This window comes from Neophocaena asiaeorientalis, unplaced genomic scaffold (assembly GCF_003031525.2).
Source record: "Neophocaena asiaeorientalis asiaeorientalis breed wild unplaced genomic scaffold, Neophocaena_asiaeorientalis_V1.1 scaffold220, whole genome shotgun sequence".
Taxonomy (NCBI): Eukaryota; Metazoa; Chordata; class Mammalia; order Artiodactyla; family Phocoenidae; genus Neophocaena; species Neophocaena asiaeorientalis.
Window position 1 is genome coordinate 5,700,899 of NW_020174042.1, and position 26,969 is coordinate 5,727,867.

Genomic DNA, 26,969 nt, shown 5'->3' on the forward strand with positions numbered 1-26,969 from the left:
TTTAATATATATAATATAATATATATTATATATATAATATTAATATATAATATTATTATATATATAAGTACTTATATAATAAGTATATATATAATAATAAATGCTCAGTATTCAGAATGAAGAACTCTTGTAAATTATTAAGGAAATGATAATCCAACAGGAAAATGGGCAAATGATCTGAACAGACCATTTATAGAAGAGGAACTCCAACTGGCCAGTAAACATAGAAAAAGGTGCTTAGCATCACCAGAGTCATGCTTAGCATCACCAGAGTCAAAAAAATACCCATTAGAACAACACCAAAGTATTTTTCACTCATCAGATTTGTAAGAATAAAAACTGCTGATGGGAGTGATAACTGTTTCAACCAATAAGAGGGTATACGACAGTATCTAACTAAACTGAAAAGGCACATATGCACATATGAAAATGCGCTATGACCCAACAATTTGACTTCTAGGTACTCAAGCCCTATAGAATCTCTAAAACATGCTCAAGAAGACTCACACAAGAGTGATCACTACAACACTGTTTATAATAGGAAAAAATCAGAGGTAATCTAAATGTTCACGTACTAGGTAATGGCTACATAAAATATTCTGTATTTGTATGATGCAATACTGTAAAGAAAGAGGCTAAATCTATATACAACAACATATATAAATTTCAAAGTAATTTCGTTAAAGATATAAAAAAGCAGGTTGTAGAACATGCTTATTATACAGTGTGATATGTCATTTAAATTTAAATATTCACCAAGGATACGTACATTAAAGGATACATAAGTAAGGGCTTAAAAAGAACCGGTACCTGAAGTCATAATAATAGATCCTCTGGGATGGAGGGGGGACATGACAGACAGAATGGGCCTGGGGTAGTCACCATCTTAACCTTTTATTAACAAATGATTGAAAAGAAAATGTGAAAAAATAATGCCAATTCTCTAGTAGATGGGTAGTTGTTATATTATTTGTACCTTTAAAAAAATTTTTCCCCAAAATGTTAAGAAACCATTCCTTTCTAAGAATAGTACTTATAGTCTTATTACTGCATCACTTAAACATTTATTCCCATATATATATATATAAAATTTTATCATACCTGAAGAAACTTCATATAAAAAATTCACATGTAAAAAGATAAAACTATGGGACTTCCCTGGCAGTCCAGTGGTTAAGTCTCCACACTTCCAGTGCAGGGGGCACATATTCGATCCCTGTTGGGAACTAAGAACCCACATACCGCATGGTGCAGCCAGAAAAAAAGATAAAACTGCTAGAAATAAAATATGAATTTTTATGTAATCTGGGGGAAGAACATGAAATTCTTAAAATAGTGTAAGCATGACTTGAAACTACCCTAAAGCCGGCTAGATCAAACTACTAAAACAAACAAACGTTATATATGGCAAAATAAATCATAAATGAGGCTGAAAGAATAATAAACTGGTGGTGGTGGCGAAGGCTACTGTAACACATTTGACAAAGCATGAATGAATTTCTAAGTAGAAAGAACTAAAGACAAAAATGAATCCTCAACGAAAATACAAAGATATAACATGAAGAAATACAAATGAAAACGTGGGAAATGTTAGTGTTTAATGGTAATAGTAGAACTTCAAGCAGACTGGCAAAAAAAGACTACCCTAATGAAGTGAGGGTATGGAAAGTTTGTGAATGACTCTGAGATTGTCAACAATCACAACATGGCATTAATTGTATCTCTGTCGAAACATGCATGCTTTTAAACCTATTATCCTCCTAAATGGGTATTTATCCTGAGGAAATAACTAGACAAACATGCAAATATACATTATAATGTTTAAACAGTGGTCTTCAACCTTGGGTACTTGTATTCCTGAATAGCTTAACAGGACAAGTGCTTAACGTATTGGGCAATCAGAGAGCTGACCACAGTGCTTCAATTTCTGAGTTCTTTCTGAGAGTGCCTTTGTGGCCCAGGCTTTGGGCTGGTTCTCAGGAATCACACCACTTTTTCTTTCCCCTTTCACAAGACAGAGAGGCATACCTTCTAACCATCCACCTCTTAATGTGGTACGTTGCCCCAGGGTGAAAAAAAAAGGCTTTGGGAGGCAGGGAGGCACACAGAATGCTGGTATCTGTGATAAAATGTGAATGCCTCTAATAAAAACCCAAATTTTTAGCTTTCATAAAATTACACTGATAGCTGATGACCATCAAAATAATTTCTGATGATGCATTATTATGTGATTTTTGGTCAGTTGATTAAAAAGGAATGAAAATAACTGAGTGGCACTGTTGTAATACATCTTCCCTTCCCAGACTCCTAAAGGTATTTCTTATTACTTTTAATTTGCTATCATAAAGACTAATGAGTTTTCTCAATGTTTACCAAGTATAAAAGCAGAAAGATTAGGAATAGAAATGATTCACTGTTTCAGTCCTGCAGTAAGTAGTACTGATCCAAAGATGAATGAATGCATGGGGAAAAAAATCCCATCTAAATAAAGGACAGTCATTTTCAGTAAGTAAACATAAAAAGCAATTTTTAATCAAAATTTGTAACATTTGTTTTGGCTAATTACATTATTCTTATAACTATAAAAATAATTTAGAAGAAATGTTTACACTTTGAGATTTAATAAAAAGCTTAAAAATTCAATTTATATAAAAAAATTCAATCTATATAAACACTTCTGTTGCAGATAAGTATGATAGGCTGGTCAATAAAATGCTTGAAATATATATGATAAAAAGGTACCATCTTAAGATAAAATTCCATGGAAGTGAAACAAAAGAATTCAAGGCAGAAAAAAGAAAGATGTAAAATTTCTGCAATAATATTTATATTTCATTTGATACATTTAAGGCTGATTTAAAAGTTTTGTTTTTAAAATGCCAATATTTACAAAAAACCTCCAAAAATTACATGTTTTGCAATTATGATAAAAAATGGAGGGCTTCCCTGGTGGCGCAGTGGTTGAGAGTCCGCCTGCCGATGCAGGGGACACGGGTTCGTGCCCCGGTCTGGGAAGATCCCAATAAACTTAAACACATACAAGGAGATATATTGGTGGTTCAACATTTTGGGGGAGAGTATGCGAGCAAAAAAGTTTTGAAGACACTGACATAACAAATGTTTGAAAAGAGCTAGCTCATTAATAAGGAATGGTTAAATAAATAATGTATATTCATATACTGGAATATCAAGAAGGGTATGAAAAAGAATGATCTATATTCACTGATACTAAGATCTCCCCATATGGTTTTTAAAAAGTGCTTGTATTATTTTAAATTTACTATCATAAAGAGAACTGTGTTTTTGTTTTTAATAAGTAGGCTTTAACATTCTGGTTAAGGAAAAAAGTATACATCATCACGAAGGAGAAAAGATATCCACCAATCTCTTATAGTATCTCCAATTTTTAAGATTTCAAATCCTGGGATTAAAATGGAATAAACGAAGAGACAGAGGTAGTTTCTTTTGAAAAGTAATTTTCTTTGCAAAAACGGTAGAGGATTAAGAAATAGAAAAATGTTAGTTTTCTGAGATTCTCATACTGAACAGTTTATGACTGTGGTTCTCCAATCTCCACATACTCCTGTTTTGTTAAAAATTTCCATTATATATTTGTCCTAGAAGTTAGAGAGAATTACAGCATGGTTGGAGACTTTCTGTTAACCACAGTAATAAGAGTAGTAATAATTTATTGAGTGATGTGTGCCAGATGCTGTGTTAAGGGGTTTACATGTATGAAATTAATCCTTACAATTGCCCTGTGAGATATCAGCCCCAATTTATCGACAAGGAAACTGAGGCACTGAGAGGTTCGATAACTCGACAGAGGTAATGCAGCTAGTAAATGACTGAGCTGGATTTCAAACTCAAGTAAGTCTGATTTTAACACTCGTATTCTTGATTATTCTTCCAAACTTACTGAACATCTAAGGCACTGTGTTGGCTGTGTGTATGTGCGGGAGGGAGGAAACAATGAAGATCAAGGAAATTCATGGAATTTTCTATCTACTACTATCACATTTGAGAGTTAAGAACTATACGTAGCTTAGTGGAAAGGAATGGAGGGTGGTATCTGGAGAGGAAAAGAGAACTTGGTTGAGTGCTTACTACTGAATGGGTGCTTTAATCTTCTCAGCACCCGATGACACAGATGGTGCTACTGCCAATTTTATAAATGTGACATCTGGAGCTCAGAGCAGCTAATTTCTTCTAAGGTCAGTATAACTGATGTGTGAGAGCAGGGGCTGTCCACACCAGCAGGCTCTTGTTAGGAAACTACCCGTGCATCACAGATAAATAAGCCTGTGAAAAGGAAGAGCTTTTTGGAAACTTAATATTACTTACAGTTGAGACGTATTTCACATCTATAACAACATAGATAACTTATATAAATTTACCATGGGTAAATTTGACAGTATTAACAGTTGTCAATAAATTAAACTTGAAGTTTAATTTATTGGAAAGGATAAATTTTAACCACCTATGTTTTCTTTTCTTTTCTGGTATAAAGTAAACCTATTTATTGTAATAAACTTACTACAGGAAAAAAATAAAGTTAAGTTTTACAGTTATTCAAAAGATTTATAAATATGTAAGTCTTCTACTCAGAAGACAATTTATTGAAATCCTAACTTACTGTCAATTGGTAATGCCATTTCTAGGCATATGTCTAATATCTGTATTTCTCTCCCACTTAAAAAATTATACAATTATAAAGTTTTACTCTCAAGATGTGTAAAGCCTTTAGCAGAAGCAATGCCGACAGATGCCCTGCGGGAATATCAACCCCATCAGCACCCCCTGCCAACCTCCGCCCTCGCTGCATGCAGCTACTCTTCTAAGTGCTTTTATGAGGGTTTCTCAACAGCCGTACCAGGCAAGTGATAAGTAGTGCTATTATCCCCTTGTAACAGATGAGGAAACTGAAGGAAGCGGAGGATAAGATCACAAAGCTAGAAATCACACCATGCGACCTGATGGCAAAGCCGATATTCAGAAACACCTTATCCTTGGCAAAACAAATATCTCAACTAAGCAAGGATCAGTATTTTCTTATGTAAAATGTTCTGGAAATGCCTGTTCAAGGCTGAAGCTTGTAAAAACAACGCTCTTTTGCCTTGCTTACATCTGGTAACCTTGTGATCCTCAAACTCTCAGAGGATCTACGGGAAACAATCCCACAAACTGCAGTGGAGTCTGTTTCCCAAACACTTTCATCTGTTGAAGTAGCTTTCAGAGGCAGCCTGTCAATCTCATCCATCTTTCATGGCTGCTGCTATTGTCAATCAAATCCTCTCACGATAGGCCCCATTCTCTTTTCACACGATTTCATTTTGAGGGTTTTCCCAGAAGAACTTTTCTTATTTTTAAGTCCATGCATTCCACTGACAGCAATTACAAGACCTTCCCAGGAAAGAGCTGCTCTCGCCTGTTCTTACAGTCTCCTATGTCTTTACCTTTCATGGACACCATATTCCCCTTTTGGGTAAGGGTGGCAATTCTCTGAAGATTTCTGTTTCTCTTTGAGTTGTTCTACCTCACTCTGCATACCAACCTCAATACTCAGGCCTTTTAAATTTTGATTGTAAAGAGATTTGATGCCATTTCAAATGTTTTTTCCAATCATTAAAAAAAAAACCCAACTGTAAAATTAGCATATCATAAAAACAAATGCCTACTTCTATGTAGATCATTTTATATACTGGAGATAATTCATCGTGGTACTGACAGAAACGGAAGTACTTAAATAATTTAATAATTCAATTAATTTTTCTCTTGTTAACATTCAAAGTAGAAACAACCAAATACTCTTTGCCTGGAGCTCTCAGCTTTCCCAGGGTGAGATCACTGTGCCCTGGCTTATTTCAGCCTGGTTTGGTGAAAGCTGGGAAGAGTTCTCTCTACGGTGGGACTCCGGAGGCTGCTGAGGCTCTGAGAGCGCTATCTCTCAGAAACCGACACCTGATGGTAGATACAGATTAGCCTCTTCACACGCTGTAAACTAACACAGGCACCTCTCCAATCGAAAAGCAAACATTCTTTGCACATTAGCAATAAGACACAATATGTAAAAGCTGAGCATAAAATATGTGGCTTGTTTTACATCGTATATAAAAATGTCAGGTTATATCAATGAAGTTTTAAAATTTCAAAAACTTAACTTTTCTCATCAACTATACAATCAAGTTAAAAAGAGTACACATGCTCTATTTGCTTATAGAATGTTCCTCCTTTAACTCTACTTTATTGAAGATTAGAGAGAGAGAAAGAAAGAGAAAGAGAAGGCCTTCACAGCCTCCCATTTCCCCCTCCCTTTTAGCATCTTTCCTTAGGCCTGGGGCCTGGGTGGGGATGGGGCACTAACCCCACCTGGCACTAACCCACAGCTGAAGGTAAGCAGCCTACAGTTCTTCTAGCACTTCTCACCACAACTCTCTACAATCAGGTTTTTCTGCCCTCCACTCCAAAGAAATGGCTCTTTTCAAAGTCACAGTGAGTGACTTCTGTGTTGCCAAATAAAATGCTGAATTCTCAGTCTTCGGTGCACAGACCTATGAGCAGCAATCTGCACAAAGTCAATTCTCCCCCTTTGAGGCACTTTCTCCATTTGGACTCCGGGACCCAACTTGCTGCTTCTCCTTCCCCATGAACCATTTTTCCTGTGTCTCCTTGGTTTAGTTTGCCTAAGCCTCTACATGCTTTTTCTCTTTTCTAAGTGATCGCAGTCAGACCCAGGACTTAACTACCATCTATTATACACTGAGCATGCTCAAATTTGTATCTGCAGCCTGGATTTTGCTCTAAATGCCAGGCTCCTATATCTACTTGGCTACTCAACATCCCTACCCAGTATCTAGCAGGTCTCTTAAAACTTACACGTCTAAAACCGAACTCTATTTCTCCCCATAATCTGTTCTCCCTGACGGTTCCCCGGCACAGGAAATTCAAACTCCATTCTTCTAGCTGCTCAGAGCAAAAATCACAGTGTCTGCTCTGATTCTCAAAATCTCATGATTTTCTGTCATGCTTTATCATCTAACCCATCAACAGATCATGTTGGCGCTACCTTTAAAGTCTCCAGAACATTAGCAGTCCTCACTTCCTCCACCCCTTCTACCTACATCTAAGCCGTCCTCCACTCTCCCCTGAACTATAGCAGGAGCCTCCCTGTTGGTTTGAATTTTCACCCTTGCCTCCTCACGGCATAATGAACCTTTTAAAACAATTCAGATAATACCACTCCTTTGCTCAAAACCCTCCAACAGTTGCCCATCTCATGTAGAGATAAAAATCCCATCCCTACCATTGCTGAAGGAGCTGCATGACCCACACTTGTATACCCTTGACCTCCCCTCCAACCAACCCTCCTCACCCTCATCCCACTTAGTGTCACCCACCCAGGACAAAACTGTTCTCAGCTCTGTTGTAAGAGTCTAACTCCAATTTCCTCTTGGCTTGCCTCTTTCTTTCACTTGATTCTCTGATTAAATGTTACTTTCTCAGAGAGGCCTCTTCCCTCCCAACATTCTCTTTCCCTTTTCCTGCTTTATATTTCTTAGCATCTGTCCCACATGAAATATTTGTCTCTCTTCTGACAAGAATGCAGAGTAAATGAGAGAAGGGGCTTTGCTGATTCACTGCTGTATCTTCAGTGTTTAGGTCCACACCCTGAACTTAGAGGGGGCGGGTGGGTGGGAGGTGTGGCTTAATAAATATTTGTTGAAGGAATGAATAAATGACGCAGCTGAGAGAGAGAGTGTTCAGGTCAATGATTACTTTCTTTCCTTACTTTGGTGCATGGTAAATAATCTCCATGAGGAGAATACACTGCTGACAAGACAGTGGCAATTTCAAAGCAGAAACAAAAAGTATAGAAGAGGAACAAATAACTAGACTATGGTTCCTACTCAAGGATGGTATAAGAATCACCTAGAACATTTAAAAAATACACAGGCCTAAACCTAGCCCCTGAAGCATCTGATTTAAGAAATGAAGGTTGGGCTTCCCTGGTGGCGCAGTGGTTGAGAGTCCGCCTGCCGATGCAGGGGACACGGGTTCGTGCCCCGGTCCTGGAAGATCCCACATGCCGCGGAGCGGCTGGGCCTGTGAGCCATGGCCGCTGAGCCTGCGCGTCCGGAGCCTGTGCTCCGCAACGGGAGAGGCCACAACAGTGCAAGGCCTGTGTACCGCAAAAAGGAAAAAAAAAAAGAAATGAAGGTGGGGGCAGGGTAGCTGTATTTTTAAAAGTTCCCCAAGTGATTCTGATGTCCAATCCCTGTTAAAACCACTTATTCAAAGGAAGTGCCTCAAAAGGCATGTGGTACACTATGCAGTAAATAAAATAACACACATTTTTTTTTTTTTTCAAACCCACATACCTGACTGGGGACTCAAAAATATAGATGTTTTTTGTTTCTTTTGGTCTTCATGTAAAAGCACTGCCTAAAAAACGAAATAGACTGGTTTACAAAGTCGAAAGGAACAGCATCCGAAACAGCCTGAAAACTGTAACTAAATCCAAGGAGAGCTGAAATTAGGCATGTGGGTGGCAGAACTTTGCAAGTTAATCAACAAGCAAGACACATCTGCAGGACCCCTTAAAGCACACCCGGTGAGCTGGTGCACAGCAAGCTCATCGCAACCTGTGCCTCGGGCAGAGCAGAGGAGCCACGAGGATGGAGACAGGGCCTGGGACAGCCCAGCACCTCCGAGCACCTGGCACAGAGCTGCTAGCACTCAGTACGTGTTTGCAGGAGAGACAGAGGATGGGAGGGTTTCCTGCTCAGGCCTGAGCTAGGTTTACCTGAACAAATGTGCCAGTTGGTCTCAAAGGGCTAGGTGAAGAAGGGGATCCAAATACACAATCAGATTTAGACAGACCTGAGAAAGAAATCAGCACTTTTTGTTCCTACTTTAAATCCAAAGTAGTAGCCCTGTTTCAAACTTTCACAGAATGATTTTCTGTTGATATGACAGAAACTCTACTCAGTATACTGTGTGGACAAAATAATAACATATTGGAAGAAATGAGAGGGAGCAACATAATTTTTAGACAGAAAGAAGCTGATTATTTTTAATTGCTCTTGGAGGAAATTCACCATACTCTAGCCCCACTCCTCCCCTTTTTATTTTACTTTTATATTATGACTACTTGATTTAATGTGAAAACACTGCAGTCTGAAGAAACCAAGATTCTAGTGCTTTCCGTAGCTTTGATAATACCCCATCCCTGCCCCAGGATATCCCAACTCTCTCTGATTTGCTACTGCCCCCTAGGCAGCCAGAATCACCACTCTAACTACTTTTTTTAAAAAAATTTTTTGGTCAGATCTTAGTTCCCCGACCACAGACTGGCCCACAGCAGTGAAAGTGCCCCGAGTCCTAACCACTGGACGGCCAGGGAATTCCCTGCTCTAACTATTTTGAGAGATTCACTAGTAGGCAACTTAAAACCTGCTACTAGCTAGAAAGAAGAGATCCATCCAAGCTGCGGGAGGACAGGGGCATTCCGTCACCACTCTTGTACCAAAGAGGAACGCAATGCTCCTGCTCTGAGTAAACACAAAAGCTGAGTTTTCTGAAGGGTAGCCTACAAAAGGAATTTTGGTGAGACTATATTACATCTTATCTATACCGTTTATAGTTTCCTCATCTGTAAACTGGAGATATCAATAATACCACATTTAATGGGGCTGTGGTGAAAATGAGATGAAACTACCCATCATAAGTGCTCAATGAATGTTAGCTATTGCTTTTAATTTCTTTTAAACATTTTACCTCTTATAATTATAAAAGAAGATCATTTTATTCTGGTATACATCCCTTGTTAGGGCAAAAAAGTTTGAATTTGAATTCCTTAGAAGTAGGACAAGCTGAAGCTGTAACTTTCATAAACATTTAAGTCCTATTTTAAAATCAATAATGAAAACAATTTAAAAATATACTTCTTTTCATATAAAGCTCATTTAAAAAAAAATAAGGATAGCTGATCTAAAAAGTTTCTACCTTAAGAAAAAGAGATACTATATTGCTGATATGATATCATAGAATGGAAGAGAGGTATTAGTGTTCCAGGAACAACAAGGACTAGAGTGAGTATTTTAAGGAAATTGTCAGTGCTGACATTTTTTTATGCTGCACATAAACATCATTTACAATCGAGGACAAGAACAGGGTTACCACTTTAATCAAAAACATTATTTCTCAGGGTTTCATTTCCATGCTAATCAAATTTCATCCACTTTCACAGGTTTGTTCTGAGAAAAGAAAGTGAGAGTGTATAAACTGCTTTGTAAACCATAACTTATCCCCCCCCCAACACACAAAGAACCCTTACTCTTAACAGTCTGTTAAAAAGATGCCCATAACGGACACTTCACTCATTTAATAGAAAAAGTGGATTAAGATCTGACAACTCAAAGGGGCAAGGTCTGTGGATGATTTTCAACTATGGACTGATAGTATCAATATATTTTTCCTCATCATAAGAATAATCATGCTCACTGCAGAAAATTATTAAAATGATGAAATGCAAAGACAATCCGCTGCAGGTAGAGCCACCATTAACTGTGTAACCCTTCTACTTCTAGTCCCCTTTCTAGGCCTGTGCGCACATGTATTTAAACAACAATACAAGCGGCTCCTGCACGCACTGTATGGTGTCCTGAGATCACTCCCCCATGGCCCGGCAGCGCTTCCATTTCAAAAGTGCACACACTGAGTAGCAAAGCTCAAGTGGCAGCTTGTTTTCTGGTCACTTAGGTTACATTTTTTAGGTACTGGGGATTACCAGGTCTTCGATTCACTGATAATCTTATCAGAAAAGTCAACCAAATGACTCTGATAAGCCTCTCAAAAAACCAGCAATAAGTGTTCAAGACATATAGAGGATCAGAAGTAAAGGAAGGAGAGGTGGGTTCACCTTCTTAAAAATAAAATCTTTTCCAGTAAATAGATCTGTTAAAGAAATAAATATAAATAAAATAGTTAAGAACTCTAAAAAAGAGATTTCCCTTGAGATGTGAGTGCAAACATCAAGGTGTGATGGGTGTGCATACCTGAAGAGCCTTTAAACTGTGGGCACTCCTTTTTAATATGCCCTTCTCTTCCACAAATAAAACAACGTTTTTCTCTTAAGTCTTTGTCATCTTGTCTCTTCCATTTTTCCACTGGTGGCCTGAGAATTTTCTCTCTCCCCGGGTCAACAGCTGCTCTCACTGGCTTGGCTTTCTGAAGTGTGCACTGCATGGGCTTATCTTCTTTTGTTGATACCTCCCTCTCTGTGTACTTGTTTTGAATTTCTTTGTCTTCTTTGCTTCTTTTCTCTTTGTTCTCGGGGTATCTTTGGTTCAGTGTATCTTCCTGATCTCGCCGTCGCCTCACTCTGTAGAAGATATAATATTAGTAGGAAAAATCTGAACAAAAACCGAAATAAATTCCTAAGACCACTTCAGGTTTAGGAGACAACCAGATATAGGAGGCATCAGAGGGAAAAACAAGACTTTAACAATTTAAGTTCATCTTCTCTATTAAGAAGCAACCTCAGGGCTTAAGGGTGTAGTTTTTTTCATTTTCACAAGTACTCTAGTGCTTTAAAACCAGTTTTTGCAACTAGTGGAACTCCTTAATTTAATACCTACTCTGATACTGATGCAATGAAACTCAAATTATCCTTGAAGTGATTTCTTAAACCTTTCTGGCCCATGAGCATTCTTTACCAGCACTGGAAACTTGAGACATGAAACTTTAGGTTCACAAGGAAACAATGGTTATAAGGAGATTTATGTTCTTAAACTGTCAAAATTATTTCTTCCTTGACCTACATGATCAGTGACTATTATCTGAATAAAAATAAAGTGCTAAATATGAGCCTTGAATTCCAGATGGTGACTTATTTTAAGTGGCAAGTTTTTAAATGAAAATATTATCATCCAGTTAAAAATACCACCACCACCCCAAGACAAGAATGTGTCCCAAGCAAGCAACCTAACCTACGTCCTGCTCTGCCCTCCTGCAATCATTATCATAAGAAAGCATGGGGCCCAAACTGAGTAGGTCACCATAGCAATTATTAAGTACACCCCAGTTATTGTACACAAAAGTGTAATTGAGATCCTAAAAAAAAAAAACCCCGTTTTACTTTTCATTGACTGAAATGATTCTGAACTCCTCACTGCTGTAAAAGGGAAGAATTTCAGTTTCCTCTTTTGTTCTTATATCCCTGTTGGAGAGTGTGATAACCAAATGATCAAGTGATGATTAGGGCTGTGCCCCAAATTAGGAAAGGTGACCGGGCCTGGAAGACTGTCTCCTGTACACCCTAGTTAATCCTAGTCATCTGCACTTAAAGCCATGTTTTAAATCACTTCATTTTCATGGTAAAAAAAAGCTCCAATTTATCTGAGAACTGCTGGATTTAATACAAGTTTATTTTCTGTTACAAGAGAACCTCATTTAAAAACTGGTACAGCAAGAAAACAAAAACAAAACTACCCCTTTTGAATATCTGCTTACCTTCTCCTCATAGGACAGTCCTTCATGAAGTGTCCAATTTTCCCACAAATTCGGCAACATCTATCATTTGGGGCCAGCTCGCCTTCAGTTAGCACATCTGGATCAAAAAAGTACTCCTAGCAGAATATAAATACGCAAAAATCTGAACTATTAATATGAGATCCAAACACAAAAACTAACCAATATCAATCAGGAATCTCACTGACATACCAACATCGATATATTAATTTTAATAGTTATTATTATATTGCTTAATTCCAAAATCTAAAACCATTAAGAGGTCTAATTCAGGATAGGCTCACCTAAATTCATTTTTGTTTATTACTATTCATCATGCAGAACACGGTTTAACCATAAAGGTAGCTTGTTCCCTTCCACACTTCTGAACAAAAGCATTACACATCCCTGTGAGTCAGCTTCCTAGGACTTGGGGGAAGCTGAGGCCAGGTACAAAGACTTCATTTTCTCATAAAATGAAAAGGCTAAAACCTAAAAAGAAAGAAGCTATGTGCTGTTGCTTTGTTGTGGCTTCTGAAGGAAAATATCAGAGGAAAGGAAAGACAATGGTCTGGACTCTAGCCTCTTTGCCACCAAAATTAAGGTGGGTACCAGCAGAAGTGGCATCACCTGGGAGCTTGTAGGACATACAGTCTTGGGCCCCACTCCAGACCTCCTGAATCAGAACCTGCATTTTAACAAAATCCCCAGGTGATTTGTTTGAACAAGTTTCAAAAGCACTGGTGTAGAAGACCACCACAGCAGTATCTAGCAAACACTAGATGCAGAGATGTAATCATATGCCGAACATGCTTATACACCCGATAACTTAAGGTTCATTTAAAAAGTCTTTATTAAGAAAATTAATGCAGGAAAAGAAACTCTTTGTTTTTAACATAAAACTCTCTAGTTCCTAACCCCTTCCCGTTTTCTCTCACTGAAATGAGTTTTTATAATGCAGTTTTGTTTTATTTTTAATGAGTGTGGTTCCATAAAAACCTGATTATTAGGTTATATGAGAACAGACAGATCTTTAGCACAGGCAGCACTGACTCTCTCTTGTCCCATTAAGGGATTTATTACTCTTTGCAAGCAGACTGGAAAAATCTAGATGTCATATGAGGGGGTGGGGGATGTCCTTAGATATGTGCAAACTGGGTTTGCAGAGGCTGGTATGGAGCTGAATGCTTGGTGGAACAGCAGTGCCACCAATGTGTGTTACCGAGGAAAAGCAGCAGCAACAAAATTATTAATTTTCCCACCCAAACTCCACTTCCGGCTATCTCTTCCTGTTCTCCTGATAAATGGCTTCAAAACAGGGATGTTTATTAAAAGGTTTTTATCTTGGCTAGACTCACCAAACTTCCAGAGTATTTAGATTACTATTGAAGTAATGTATACAAATTAGGTGCTTAAATGGCTTTTAGAATTGGTTTTTTGTATTTCCAAAACTTACCATTTTTGAAGGGTAGTCCTTTGGAAATCCTTTGACTGGAATACCAAATACTCTTCGCCCATTTATAAATGCTTTCATTATAAAATTTGTCACTAAGAAGAAAAGAGTAAAGGCTCAATTGGAGGGATTAAAAGGAAAAGAGATGGCATTAATATTTATAAACGAAGTAATAACTTACTTTTCCTTGATAATCCAGCTCCAAGATTATGATTCAAATCAAATGGATCTAAGTAAAGAAAATTAATGAAAACATAAAAAGATAATCAAATAGGTAATACCAGTATTCATACATTAAGTGAGGTCTATATAACAAGAAGAAAGTGTTACATACTTTGTCATTAATAAAAGTATTAAATGACTGCCTTTTTAATGAGTTTTAAGTCTATAATACAACTAAGTAATATATATATATATATATATTCCTAAATATAAGGCAAGTTTTCCCCCAAAAGTATCCATCAGAAAAGAGGGTATTGCTTTATATTTGAATCCTTAAAGAGTCCTTCATATTATGAGAAGGTGCTTCATTTTGAACAACAAAATACTGTTTGGACAAGACATATTAGTCTGATATTACCTAATCATGCTAGTTTTAGAGGCATATAGAAGTCACAAATATATTTAAAACATTTTAGTACTGAATGCTCCTGCTAATCAACAGCCTTTAAAACATCATTTTAGAAAATAATTTATCATGAAGCTCATAAAACAGAAGATAAATGAAAACATACACAGACACACACATCTGTCCCAGTAGCATACCAATGGCTATCTGGATCTCCATTTCCAGTAAAAGCTTTATATAAAGACTCCTGGGACTTCCCTGGTGGTGCAGTGGTTAGGAATCTGCCTGCCAATGCAGGGGACACGGGTTCAATCCCTGGTCTGGGAAGATCCCACATGCTGAGGAGCAACTAAGCCCGTGCACCACAACTACTAAGCCTGTGCTCTATAGCCCGCGAGCCACAACTACTGAAGCCCACGTGCCTATAGCCTATGCTCCGCAATAAGAGAAGCCACTGCAGTGAAAAGCCCGTACACCTCAACAAAGGGTAGCCCCCGCTCGCCACAATTAAAGCCTGCATGCGCAACGAAGACCCAATGCAGCCAAAAAAAAGACTCCTGTATGATCTTTTTTTTTTAATCAAATGGCTTGTGTTAGAATTTTATTTATTCATTCATTTATTTATTGGCTGCGTTGGGTCTTCGTTGCTGTGCGCAGACTTTCTCTAGTTGTGGCGAGCGGAGGCTACTCTTCATTTCAGTGCACGGGCTTCTCTTTGCGGTGGCTTCTCTTTGTTGTGGAGCACGGGCTCTAGGTGTGTGGGCTTCAGTAGCTGTGTCGCACGGGCTTAGTTGCTCCGCGGCATGTGGGCTCTTCCCTGACCAGGGCTCAAAACCGTGTCCAATGATCTGAAATGTCTGCATCTCAAATGTCTTAGATAGGTATATAAACATGATGTATCTGAAATATTATTTGTTAGATGATCCAAAAAGTGGTAGAAATGATGAAAAAAATGCTGATGTCAAAGATGTATGTGAGATCTGAATAAACTGGTTCATGAAATAAATTCAGGTAAAGCACTATTTCTAAGTCAAAATACTATTTTATATTGGATTTAAAATAAAAATACACAGAATAATTCACAATTTAAACATTATGTATAGATATTTAATTATTTCCAATAAATGTCTAAAAACATATTCAAGAAAGCAAAGGAAAAAATAAACCCAAAACCTTTTTTGGGGATCATCTCATTAAGAAAATAGAGGATGTATATGGTACATACAGAAGGAGTAAAGGGGCCTTCCCTGGTGGCGCAGTGGTTGAGAGTCCGCTTGCCAATGCAGGGGATACGGGTTTGTGCCCCGGTTGGGGAAGATCCCACATGCCGCAGAGCGGCTGGGCCCGTGAGCCATGGCCGCTGAGCCTGCGCGTCTGGAGCCTGTACTCCGCAACAGGAGAGGCCACAACAGTGAGAGGCCCGCGTACCGCAAAAAAAAAAGAAAAAAAAAGAGTAACGAAGTAAAAAGAGGCATTCCTTCTAGTTGTCTGTTATGCTTCTAATGTATAATAACTGGGGTATACCATTTGGGATTTAGACTCACTAAGAGTTTACTGGCGTATAGGACCCTTTACTCAGTATAACCCTATACTAATAACTGCTATGAGAAGGCTACCTTTCTAGTAGGTTTGGTCATGCTTTCTTCTGGTGATTTTTTTTTTTTTTTGCGGTACGCGGGCCTCTTACCGCTGCGGCCTCCCCCGTCGCGGAGCACAGGCTCCGGACACGCAGGATGTGCAGGCTCAGCAGCCATGGCTCACGGGCCCAGCCGCTCCGCGGCACATGGGATCCTCCCAGGCCCAGGTATGAACTCGTGTCCCCTGCATTGGCAGGCAGACTCCCAACCACTGCGCCACCAGGGAAGCCCTCTTCTGGTGATTTTTATGTGTGTGCTATGTGGAAGTATTTTTGGTTGTTTGCTTGGTGTAGCAGAGATACTACGATATTAGCTATCGTACAGACACTACAAACTACCATCACTGAAATTTCTCAGTTCTAGAATAACTACTTAAAAGTCTTCCTTCTAATATAGCCTATTACTAATGGCTCGTTTGTAAATAATGTAAAGTTAAAAGCAAAAGATAATGAGGCTTCAAAAAATTAAGAAAAAAATATTAATAATTGGCAGACCATAAGAACCCACTGTGATAGGGGAAAGGTTTAAGACAAAGTTCTATGTTTTTGACATATCAGATACCAAAAAGTTAAAATTTTATCTATAACTCATTGTCATCTGAATTTAATTTTACAAATGTTCACAGTATTTTAATACTGTCAATAAGCAGAAGTAATGATAAAAGCATAACCTAAAGTAATACATTATTTAGGTGATATGATTATATTAAAAATAAATTTAAAAAGACCAAAATCAACAAAATATTTAAGCCATTTCTCAATTCATTTTTAAACATTTAAACTCCATTTTGTCTTTAAAATTAAAAATCCCACAAATTTATCATTTGTGGAATGTGTGGAATTCCACATTTATCATATGTGGAATCTAAAAAATAAAACAAACAAATGAATGTAACGAAACAGAAACAGACTCACAGATATAGTGAACAAACTAGTGGTTACCAGTGGAATTAAGAGACACAAACTACTATATATCAAATAGATAAGCAACAAGAATATACTGTACAGCACAGGGAATATAGCCAATATTTTATAATAACTTTAAATGGAGAATAATCTATAAAAATATCAAATCACTATTTTATACACAGGAAGCTAATATAATATTGTAAAACAAGTACACAACAATAAAAAAAAAACCAGTACTGAGCAACCACTGAAAATAATTTGGTGAATATATAAATATATATATAGTAATAAAAAATCTACAAAGAGAGAAACAAAAATCTCCCAAAGTGGAAATAAACAATCAAATATCAATACAAACACAATGGCCCATGGATCTTAGCATTCAAGGAAGGCTTCAGCACAGGCGAAATAAATGGCAAATTTTATATCTAACTACTTATAGGTAAACTTCTCCATCAATAAACAGCAAATAAGGACCTTGAAAACTGACTTTCGGTGGTACTCTTCAAACCCTCACTTAGGAAAGTTTTAAAAGTCCCACAATTTTGAAGCTGGCTTACCTCTATAGCAACCTTATTCTCCAGTACCTGTTAAACACAGGTAAAGGGCTTGTCATGGTGAACAAAGACTTTTGGATTTGTGAGAGACCCCATGGGAGGGCATCAGCCATTTAAAAATAAATCTTTAAGTTGGAAACAGACAAGTCTGCCTGATGTGGACAGTAATGGGATGGCTGCAAGGCGCACCCCGATCAGTGGCTCATGGCTGCTCTGGAAGAGCTCTGCAAGGATGAAGAACACCCTCACAGTTCAATCTCTATATTCTATTCAGTTTTAAGTTTGATTTTATTTGTACCTTCAATAACAATGTATTTTGATGTCCACTGTTTCTTAAAAGTTGTAAGCAGACTTTTTCTCCTGATGCTAATAACATGTTCTTTAAAATCAAATTCCTCTGTGTAGAAACGAAGAAGTCCCAACCATAGCTGCCCAACAGATTCTGTATTTTTTCCATATTCTGGCCAATAGGTGGGCTAGAAATAGAAGGAACAAGAGATATCATGCTCTATAGTAAAGTGTTAATATCAATAGTCATTTGTATCTTAGGGAGTAAATCTGGGTTTATTTTAATTAACTAGAGTTTAAATACATAAAAATATAATTATGTAACTTTTCTTTTATATTTTAAAATATCATTTACATGAGTTTATTAATCTCTACCCTATGACTTGGAGACAGAAAGAGCTCAGGGTTTTAAATGCCAAACCTCAGAATGCATGTTTGTGGAAGAATCTGGAAATAAATTTTAAGAGCCTTGGTGACACTTGGTTATTATACCTCTGTAACTGAGAGTCTTTCCAAACTCTCTGTAGGAAACCACAGAGCAAATATTTGTTCATTTGGAATAAAGTTACTTGACCATTTGGAATTATTGGGCATTAAAGAAATCCTGGATATAGTCCCTAGAAACTCACCTGGCTTAAAAAAAATGTTTTCAACTTCAAAGGAATCATCTGTATGTGCTATTTTTTTTTTTTACTATCATAATATAAATAAATATTACAAGTGATAATATAGTTGTTGACCATCTACACTACAGCATAGGATAGGTAACTTTCAGTCAAGGATGTAAAAATTCTTTACTATTAAAATACGTACCAGTTCATCTATTTGATCAAAAAAATAAATATTCCAGCCATCAACAAATATTTCAGGTTTCTTTTCACCTTTGTATATCTGAAATTAATTTTTAAACTATTAGTATGGATTACAAACTTAATGCATTGATACAAAAACTTGTAGGAAAATAGTAAAAATTTTAACTACAGAATTTTAGAGAAGGAAGAGGGCTCAAAGATCACCCAGCTCTACAGATGAGAAATACAATTTCTTTTACTAATACCTCTTGAAGGACAGGAATGACTGGTGGGTTCCTCTGCTGGAGAAAATATAGCACCATAAGCGTGTATGCATATGACGATAAGCTGCCTCTAGAAGCATCGCCAATATCGCACATCTGGGGGGAAGGAAAAGGAGGAACAAAGGAAAGACCACCAATGTCTTCTGCTACACTTGCATCTATTCTATTGTCACTAAGAGTAAGGTGCTTCTACAGGGCACTAATATAAAAATTACATGTTCAAATGCTAAAATATGCCAACAAAACCAAATAAGACCAACCAAAAGAATAAAAAAATAAATAAAAATCAAAGCAAAACAAATCCCAACAAAGCTGTGGAACTATCAGCCAGAAGCAATATTAGGTTACCACGTAAAATTTAAGCAACAAAATTTTAGCTTGCTGAGTAGGGCTTCTCAAATAGTTAAAAGAAGCATTTGACATGGCTATGGTTCTTTAAAAATACACACTTTTCTTTTTCTAATTGAAGTATAGTTGATTTACAATATTATATTAGTTCTAGGTGTACAACATAGTGATACAATATTTTTATAGACTATAGTCCGTTTAAAGTTATAACAAAGTAGGGAATTCCTTGGAGGTCCAGTGGTCAGGACTCTGCACTCTCATTGACGAGGGCCCAGGTTCAATCCCTGGTCAGGGAACTAAAATCCCACAAGACGTGCAGTGAGGCCAAAAAAAGTTTTTGCAAAATAATGGCCATATTCTCTGTGCTGTACAATATATCCTTGTTGCTTATTTACTTTATACATAGTACTTTGTGTCTCTTAATCCCATAATACATATACCCCTATCGCTCCACTTCCTCTTCCCACTGGTAACGACTAGTTTGTTTTCTATATCACTGAGTCTGTTTCTGTTATGGACTTATGTTTTCAACAAGGTTGAAGATGTAATGAAATTTCCTGATGAATCACAAGAGGAAGCATAACTCACCTTTGTAAATACTTTCATGGTATAGCACAAATATTTCACTCTGGGATCAATGGCTGAATAAGCAGATAAGAGCCTTGTGTTATGAAGGGCCTGTTAAAAGGGAAATTACACTATAAGTCTACCAGTTAGAAGAAAAAGTTTTAAGATGGAATATTCTGAAAAGGTTTACACAGTAATTCATTTTAGGATGAAGACATTTAGGCTGAAACTAATATTTTTCCCCTGAAGACAAACTTCATTAACTTACTAGATAAGAATTATAAGTGACATCTGATCTCAGGCCTCCTTAGTCTAAACATTCCTAGAAAATATAGGCTATTAAAATAATCAGTTCCATTTAAGTCAATGTAAGATCTGCACCCCCCACTCCCTGCCCATTATTCAAATTAAATGTCCTTAGGGGCCAGAGAGGTCCCATAGAGCCCTGAAATAAACCAGGTATGAGACCAAAGACACACACACACACAAACACACACACACACATACACGCTCCAAAATTAAAACAAAGTTCAAGCCAAACAAAAAGCACTTGCCACTCTGACCTCATTTTAAATGAATACTAATATTAACTCAATTCTATGTTATATCCCCAGCCTCAGAACACTGCCAGGCACTTAGCAAGCACTCATAAATAACTACTGAAAGAATGAACTGGATGAAATGAATGGCTTAATTTTACTGAAAGATTGTGTAAATTAAGAGATACTTGCTCCCCTTCATCTCCATAAAGAAAAAGTCTAAAGAAAATCTTACCAATGTGTTATACAAACTGATGTCCACTTCCAGACCACTTCTCAAATGGAAGAATTTTACAATTGGCACCTTTGCTGTTGTAATAGGCAAGATGTTTCTCAGCCCTAGGTTGGGAAATAAGATAGTGTCATTAAATACAGCAGCAGGGGATATAAGTTGCTCTTATGTTAATGTGAGTCACTAAGACTAGTCAAAGAATTCTCTGTTATTAACAAACATCTGGGAAGACTCTTCTGACAAAGTTTACATTTGTTAAACACATCAATATCTGAAGTACAAGAATGAATAAGGCAGCCACTGCTCTTCAGGAACTCAATGGATCATGTACATGTGTATAGGGCTGTCAGTCTGATAAACACCACAAAAGAGGAAACTACTACAGAATCTGGACTATGTGGGCCCTACCTATTCTCTCCATATGACTACACATATAATATGGAGAAAAGCCCATAGGGGTGATCATCAGGATCCTCAAAACAAAAATTACTCATCCTGGAGCTAGAAGCTATGTCAGTAAAAGGAAGGAATCAACTTCAACAGAGAAGTAAATTGCTTGAGCTAGGCTTTGAAAAAGAACAGGCAAAAAAAGAGAAGGCTGACGGGATTTACCAGGCAAGGAAAACTGCACAGGGGAAGGGTAGATGCCTGAAGCAGAACGGCATGTTCAGGGAACTTCCATGGAATCGTTCAGGCTACAGAGTGGACTTGAGGGAAAGAAATAATGAGTAATAGGAGATGTGGTAAAAACTGGGAGGAGTCCAAATAGGGGACATATACATCCTTAGAGGCAAAGAAATGCCAATGCACTGGTGTAAGTTGGGGAGAATCACTGACCACATCTATTTAGACAAGGTCCCTGGCAATGGATAGACTGGAGGCACCCAGAAGAGAGACTAAGTGACCATTATAAAAACTGACCCAGGGCTTCCCTGGTGGTGCAGTGGTTGAGAGTCCGCCTGCCTATGTAGGGGACACGGGTTCGTGCCCCGGTCCGGGAAGATCCCACATGCCGCGGAGCGGCTGGGCCCGTGAGCCATGGCCGCTGAGCCTACGTGTCCGGAGCCTGTGCTCCGCAACGGGAGAGGCCACAACAGTGAGAGGCCCGCGTACTGCAAAAAAACCCAAAAAAACAAAAAAACAAAAAAAAACTGACCTGGCAGAGAAGCAGTAAGACATGTGTGAGAGCATCCATAACTGGATGGGTTGGGGAAGTAGAAGTAGGGGTGATAAGGAAGAAGGAGGGCTGTAACAGTAAGACCATTTCCTGAGTACCTAGATTCCTTTACAAACATTACCTCCTAAGACCATTCACCCTTACCCAAAAGATGAGGAAACAGAGACCCCGAGAAATGAACGTGCTTAGGAATGTGCAGTTGGTGAACTGTGGAGCTGGGATTCAAATCTAGGTATGACTGAATCTACTGAACCTAGTCTAGGACAGGCTAATTATCACCTCATTCATTTTGGTGATTCCAAGGAAGCCAATGTCAATAAGCAAGAAAGAGGATTCACTTGAGAACGAAAAAAGGAGCTGGAGGAATCAGGCTCCCTGACTTCAGACTATACTACAAAGCTACAGTAATCAAGACAGTATGGTACTGGCACAAAAACAGAAAGATAGATCAGTGGAACAGGATAGAAAGCCCAGAGATAAACCCAAGAAAGAGGATTCAGAAGGACGAGCCGGTAGTGGTGGCTGTAGCAGAAGGGAGGCAGTAAAGAGAAAGATGAGCTCATCCTGAGACGTTGGGGTTTGAACTCCTTCTGAGAGAGTTAAGTGGTGATGGCTAGAGGGCAGAAACCTAGCAGTCTGGAATTTAGAAAAAAAGTACACAGATGAAAGAAATTTCAGCAAAAAAGGTCTGTGTGGGAGATAGAAGTCTAACACACTGATAGGGAGGAGAGGCAAGGAAGCTCGTACTTACTGAACACTTTGCGTTATGTCAGGCCCTGTAGTTTAATGTATTGCCTTGCTTAATCTTAAATGCTATTTCTGTTGTTCCTCCTTTATAGATGAGAAACTGAGTGCTCATAATGAAGTTGAGTGACTTTTGGGGATCACACAGCCAGAAAGCAGGGACCCAAGATTTAAAACTAGAGAGTCTGATTCTAGAAGCCCCATTAATTACTTTGCTATACTGGCTCTAAATTAGATATCCTTTTTCTCAATCTCCTTCCCATTCTAGAATTTGACCCTGCTAACCACTTCTAAGCCTGTTCTCTAGGATTTATTCATAGCACATCATCCTGGTGCCTATTTTACCATTCCAATAGCTCTTTTTTCAGTGTCCTTCCCTAATTTCTACACTCAAGAATTAAAGCCTGGTCCTCAACTTCTCTCAAATGATCCCATGTAATTCTGTTTTATTCTTGGCTTCTGTCTCTCTTTCTTCTTTCAAGCATTTCAAAACAAAACTGTTTCATTTTGTTCTTCAATCCTAACTGACAACTCCATATTTCTAACTGCTTGCTGTACTGTTAACTCTCGGAGATTATAGCTTCATGGCACACTGGTGTTCTCTGCAAACATTCTCATTTCTCAAATACCCAGACATCAGCCTGAACCCTTATTTCCTACTTGTAGGTTCCAATTCTAGGAAATTTCCCTTTGGAATCTCTCATATTCTTTTCCTTTTAGGATCACTGGCATCTGGTTAAGGTCCTTCTGCCCCGTCACTTAGATTATATCTTCCCTAAGAGTATATCAGCTCCCTAAAAAAGTTTAAGTTTTGCTTTTATGGGGTTTCTCCCCTCTGAAGAAAGTTCAGTGGCTTCCAAATATCTACAGACTTTACCTTATCTCCTAATAGTTCGCACTTGAAATTCCTCTCAAAATGTACCAATCTTCTCACTGTCCTAAAAAATATATTACAGTGATTCTCGCACTCACATCCATGCATCTTAGAAATGACTTCTCTTCCTATCCTCTTCAAATCATGTTCATCATCATCTGAGATCAGAAAAAGCCCATCTCTTCCATGAACCTCCCCTACCCAACTCTTTTCCCAGAATCTCTCTCTCTTCAGAAGTTAATACAACTCATTTTAATAAATGAATACTACCACACATTGTTACATAGCCTGTGAGATTATCCTACCTTTGAGATCTGAAAGCTGTCAAAGACCTATACAGACTTATTTTTCTACCATCCCTAAGTGCCCAACACAGTGCTGAGCACATAACAGGCACCCAATAAAATACAAGGGGAGACTGCTTTCTCAAGCATAGTCCTGTACCTATTATTCCATTTCTGTTCCATGCAATCTGCATTACATTGTAATCTGTATGTAAAAGTCATTTCTAGTCTAAAAATGACCTATTTTTAACATGGTTCATTCTTAGGAAATATACACAGGTATTTAGGGGAAAGGGACGTGATGTTTGCAGCGTAATCTCATATGGTACAGAAAAAATTGTGAGCAAGCAAGAGATAGAATGATCAATCAAATGTGGTAAAATGTTCACAACTGGTGGATCTGAATGAAGGATAGACAGAGTTCTTTATATAATTTTTGCTGCTTTGAAATTATTTCAAAATCAAAAGTCAAAACCTAGCTCAGTACTAAATAACTAATAGTCACGGAAGCTTAGCAATTTAATTTCTTTGCATAATCTTCAAAAATAAAAATAAAAAAGCATATGATCTTTAGAGGTAAAATTCCCAAAATGCTTATTTCAATGACCAAAAAAATCATATCAAAACATATTAAAAAAATACTGATGCGCTAGGTTTTCATTAGGAGTAAATCAAAATTAAGTTTTTTTCCCCTGTTACTTAAATAACACAGTATCCTCTTTAAACTCCTGGAAATAAAAAATGCAACAGGGACTTCCCTGGTGGCACAGTGGTTAAGTATCTGCCTGCCAATGCAGGGTACACGGGTTCAAGCCCTGGTCTGGGAAGACCCCAAATGCCGCGGAGCAGCTAAGCCCATGCACCGCAACTACTGAGCCCGCGCGCCAGAACTACTGAAGCCCACGCACCTACAGCCCGTGTTCTGCAACAAGAGAAGCCACCACAATGAGAAGCACATGCACCGCAACAAAGAGTAGCCCCTGCGTGCAGCTACGAAGACCCAACGCAGCCAAAAATAAATAAATAAAATATAAATAAATTTATTTAAAAAGAATGCAACAAAAAGGGGCATTCCAGGTGCATATTTATGTGTACGTATGTATGTATGTGTGCATGCCCACGCTGTGAATTTAGGTCTACTTTTTTTTTTTTTTTTTTTTTTTTTTTTGCGGTACGCGGGCCTCTCACTGTTGTGGCCTCTCCCGTTGCTGAGCACAGGCTCCGGACGCGCAGGCTCAGCAGCCATGGCTCACGGGCCCAGCCGCTCTGCGGCATGTGGGATCTTCCCAGACCGGGGCACGAACCCGTGTCCCCTGCATCGGCAGACGGACTCTCAACCACTGCGCCACCAGGGAAACCCTAGGTCTACTCTTGACTAAGATATAAGAAAGCTTTTCATGGATGATGCACGGATTTTAAGTTCCACAAAGGCAACGACAATATCTTGCTCACTTTCATTTTCAACTCTTAGCACAGAAGTTGGATGAACCACAGTTTAAAAGAAGACTCTCACTGTTAACAGCATCCATAGCTGCCTCTGACAAAGAGAGGCAGGAGAATATGCTAATGGCATTTCAGCTCTGTGCACAATTTACAGAATCTGTACATTTTACAGCTGTAAATACTTGTTCAGGGTCACACACAGCTAAACAGCTGTCCATCACCCTAGTCCATGGTGCGTCCCACTATACTTCACATCACTGCGAGCAGCCCCTACACTTTGATTTACACAATGCTGATAAGGCAAAGCGATTCCCAAAATTTCTTGCGTGGTATATACTCTGTCTTGAAATAAAACTGACTGAGGCAAAAACATGCACACACATATTATAACCAATTCCTCAGTTTTTCGTACCTAATCACATAAGATTTTTTTAAAGACACCAATATCACAAATGTTATATGAGCCACTACACTGTTTCGTTGGCATTCATAAATTCTAAGTATGCAAAACACTAATAAAAAAAGACAAAAATATTTTTTAGAAAAAGCTTACAGAGGTACCTGAATGTTTTTTGAGGACTCTTGCCAATTCTTCAATAGTTCTTACACAGTCCAACCCCTGCAGGAAAAATGGCACAAACAAACAAAAAAGGCACAAACTACTGAATCAGAAATGGAAGACAGGTTCCTAACCTTGTTATAGTTTCCATTTCCTCCAGAAATAACAAAATTAACTTCAAATTATTCTACATACATTTTTCCCTTTTAGGTGAGCGTTAATCCTCATTCATAGGAATATCCTAAGGATGTGGAAACCCTCATTGGGTTGCTTGCTCTTGGAGGCACAAGGAAGGCTGAAATCAGTGTCTCCAGAAAAGTCTCTGAACCAGCGAGGTCTCTGAACCATTTTTCCCCGCTATGTAATTATGTCACTCAGAAGTACTCTCTATGTGACAGAATTAATAAGAGGGAGCTTCTGTGGCCCGTCTTATTCATTCTGGGTAGACCTTCATTATACTTTAATTAAGAGCTGATGAAATGCTTTGGAGAGTAATTAAGCTCAGATTATTTCTCCACAGAACTAGTAAAAAATATAATGCACAAAAAGAAAGTCATACAGGAAATATGAATAATATTTCAAATATTTAAAAACATTTGGGCTGAAACATTAAGTCCTTCTGATGGCTATATACTTCCCAGAATATATTTGGAATTTAATTTAAAAATGCCCTCAAGACTAGTTTATTAATCATGTAAAAATTCAATCTTGATGATGTATTGGGTTGGCCAAAAAGTTCGTTTGGGTTTTTCCACAACATTACAGGAAAACCCGAACGAACTTTTTGGCCACCCGATATAATCAGGTCATTCCAGATATTGGACCCAATCTTGCTTAGCCACCTATTCACCATAGTCATGCTAGATAAATTTTGACTATTTTCCCAAGCCAGATACATCCTCAAAGGATAAAAACTTGAAACTCAAAAAAAGCATAAAAAGATCCTGAGCAACAGCAGCCATCACTCCTTTGGATATACAGCATTTGGACTGTTATAAATAAAAAATTCAGTACTTCTCAGACTTTACACCTTTTCAGAAGTATTTTACATTTTATAAATGCCTTCATATCCATGAGGGCTGGCAAACCTTTTCTGCTTTGTGGACCATATGGCCTGTTGCAAGGACTCAACCGCGAAGTTACAGAGTGAAAGCAGATGTAGACAATACATAAATGAAGGGGTGTGGCTGTATGCCAATAAAAACT

General features: G+C 38.1%; 1 protein-coding gene across 5 annotated transcripts in view; it reads right to left on the reverse strand.

The window, feature by feature from the left end:
• Positions 1-26,969, reverse strand: part of TUT7 (terminal uridylyl transferase 7) — a 66,983-nt gene that overhangs the window by 4,896 nt on the left and 35,118 nt on the right. For 2 of the 5 annotated variants that reach the window (XM_024753815.1, XM_024753816.1), the window contains exons 17-28: positions 25,766-25,823; positions 20,686-20,789; positions 19,933-20,022; positions 18,979-19,092; positions 18,735-18,812; positions 17,932-18,109; positions 14,145-14,192; positions 13,967-14,058; positions 12,514-12,629; positions 11,058-11,383; positions 8,804-8,880; positions 8,379-8,442 (exon numbers count right to left, since the gene is read on the reverse strand). In XM_024753815.1, coding sequence (XP_024609583.1) covers positions 8,379-8,442; positions 8,804-8,880; positions 11,058-11,383; positions 12,514-12,629; positions 13,967-14,058; positions 14,145-14,192; positions 17,932-18,109; positions 18,735-18,812; positions 18,979-19,092; positions 19,933-20,022; positions 20,686-20,789; positions 25,766-25,823 — 1,345 coding nt within the window. Of the gene's footprint in view, positions 1-3,020; positions 4,303-8,378; positions 8,443-8,803; positions 8,881-11,057; positions 11,384-12,513; positions 12,630-13,966; positions 14,059-14,144; positions 14,193-17,931; positions 18,110-18,734; positions 18,813-18,978; positions 19,093-19,932; positions 20,023-20,685; positions 20,790-25,765; positions 25,824-26,969 lie in introns of those variants that run through there. The other 3 variants (XM_024753817.1, XM_024753819.1, XM_024753818.1) reach the window with 3 other exon arrangements.